At 63.6% G+C, this 2161-nt stretch overlaps 1 protein-coding gene across 1 annotated transcript in view; it reads left to right on the plus strand.

Annotated features, from left to right (window-relative positions):
• Window positions 1-1678: 1678 nt before the first annotated feature.
• Window positions 1679-2161, plus strand: part of LOC113405869 (HLA class II histocompatibility antigen, DR alpha chain-like) — a 3459-nt gene continuing 2976 nt past the window's right edge. The window contains exon 1 of the mRNA XM_026647160.2: window positions 1679-1760. Within this exon, the coding sequence (XP_026502945.1) occupies window positions 1679-1760 (82 nt within the window). The remainder of the gene's footprint in view (window positions 1761-2161) is intronic.

The raw sequence follows: 2161 nt of genomic DNA on the forward strand, positions 1-2161 counted from the left end.
CCATTCCTGTTTTTTTCATTAGTTGTCCCCTGTATTTATTTGGTATCATAGACCTGTGGATCCTCCCCTTAGGCTGGGGGGAGGTCCTTTCACAGTGGGAGGGCTTCGCCCACCCACTTCCTGGATACCAACAGGACTACTCTGCTGTTCCCAACTGGCCTGGGTCTATCACATCTGTATAAAGCGTATACAGGGTAAACTCGTAAATTGTTCGCCCTCTATAACACTGATAGAGAGAGATGCACGGCTGTTTGCCCCCCCAGGTATTAATACATACTCTGGGTTAATTAATAAGTAAAAAGTGATTTTATTAAATACAGAAAGCTTCTCTGGCCCTCCAGTGTCTGAGCCCCTCTCCCTCTCTGCAGCATTCACCCCCCGTCCCCACGGCCCAGCTGGGGAGGGAGGTCCAGAGAAGTCAGTGACTGGCCTAGGGTCACACAGTCTGTGGCAGGGCCAGGAATGACTCCAGGGCTCCTGGGTCACAGGCCAGCCCCCAACTGCTGGGCCAGCCCCTCTCCGGCTCCTCCAGCACCCGGCCCCTCCTGCAGAGGGCAGTGTGAAGACCCAGCGCATTAGCCGGGGGGGGGGTGAGTTGGTGCCATGGGGGCGGGAGGCAGTGGGTTTTGGCAGGGGACAGGGACCAACGTGCCCTACACAGGGCCCAGGACAGACCCCGGGGGAGGGCGTTTGGTCACTAACAGCAGATCGGAGCCGGTGCCAGCAGAGGGGACAGGCCCCATGTCCCCGTCCCCACCTCCCCAGCCAGTCAGTCCCGGCCCAGGGGCTGGATGGGAACAGTGCCCCCTAGAGGGTGATGGTCCTGTGTCACAGTCTCGCATGGATGGTGCCCCAAACCCCGTTTGTGGCCTGGTCTACACTTAACACTTATCCCGGCAGAGCTCTGTGGGTCAGGGGTGTGACCCTCCCCAGTGCACAGCTGGGCCGGCCAAGTCCCCCATGTGCACACAGCCGTGCTGCAGAACAGGGGGGTCTGGAGGTGGCGGGAGCGCCATGTGGGGAGGTGCTGTCCCCACACCGGGGACACCCCCCCCGCCCCTGGCAGCGCCACATCCACACCGGGGACAAACCCCTCCTGGAGGTGCCGCTTCCACACTGGATTGCTGGGCGGAGCTGCCCCAGCCCCGGGAGCAGGCATCTGGCCGGGAATTTGCAGTATTGCCAACCCCAAATGTTAAAAAATCCTGAGATTGGCTCTAAAATCCTGCGATGACGTACAGATCCCAGCTGTGGGGGTTATTTGCCTTCTGCTCTTTGAGCCTCAGGGTGCCCGGGGGTCACAGGTTGAAGCTCTCCCCACAGACACTCCCTTGCTCTCTAAGAACGAGGCTGGGATCGTCCCAGACCCACATGACTCCCGGAGGTGGGGCTTTAGGAAAACACAAGAATTATCCTGAGACTCGGGACACAATCCTGAGAGCCGGGAACCCTGAATTTCTCCATCTCCTCTCAGTGAGGCTCAGCGCTGCTGCTCTGCCTGGTAACAGCCTGGTCGGCGCAGGGATTTCTGCCATTGGGTGCAGGCCCCTGGGCCGGGCTCCCCTGGCCAATGCCGGATGCTGCCCCCAGCCCTGCCCCCCCCCCGGGTGTGACATGTGCCCCCCTGACCCCCTAGTGCTGCCGGCCCCGCGCCCAGCCCAGTGCCCGGGGAGAGGAGATGGGCGCAGGACGGGGCGTCCCCATGGCCCAGCTGGCCCTGCTCACCCTGCTGGCCCTGCCGGGCACCAGGGCGGTGACAGGTACGGGCGGGGCGGGGGCTGGGACACCTGGGCCCGGGGGGCGGCTTCACCCCCAGAGCACCTGGCTGCCCCCCTGGGAGGGGACAATGTGGGGGCTGATGGGGCAGGGAGGGGTACGGGGAGCCAGATTTGAGGGGGGCTGCAGGGAGGAGGGTCTCACCCCCATGCCAGTGGGGGAGGGGAGGCTGTGCGGGGGCAGCAGAGGAATCGTGGGGAAGTCGCTGTGGTTTGGGTACGACACAGCCCTGCCCTAGGGGTGCAGCCCCCCTCCCCCACAGGGACTCGGGGGCTGATCCCCCCAGGGGGGCGCCAGGCACAGGGGAGGATGGGGGAGCGTTCCCCAAAGAGCCGCCCCAGGGCCAGACCCTGCTGAGCAGTGAGTGCGTCTGTGCAGAGCAGGG

This window comes from Terrapene carolina, unplaced genomic scaffold (genome assembly GCF_002925995.2).
Source record: "Terrapene carolina triunguis isolate 2854851 unplaced genomic scaffold, T_m_triunguis-2.0 Scaffold51387, whole genome shotgun sequence".
Classification (NCBI taxonomy): domain Eukaryota; kingdom Metazoa; phylum Chordata; order Testudines; family Emydidae; genus Terrapene; species Terrapene triunguis.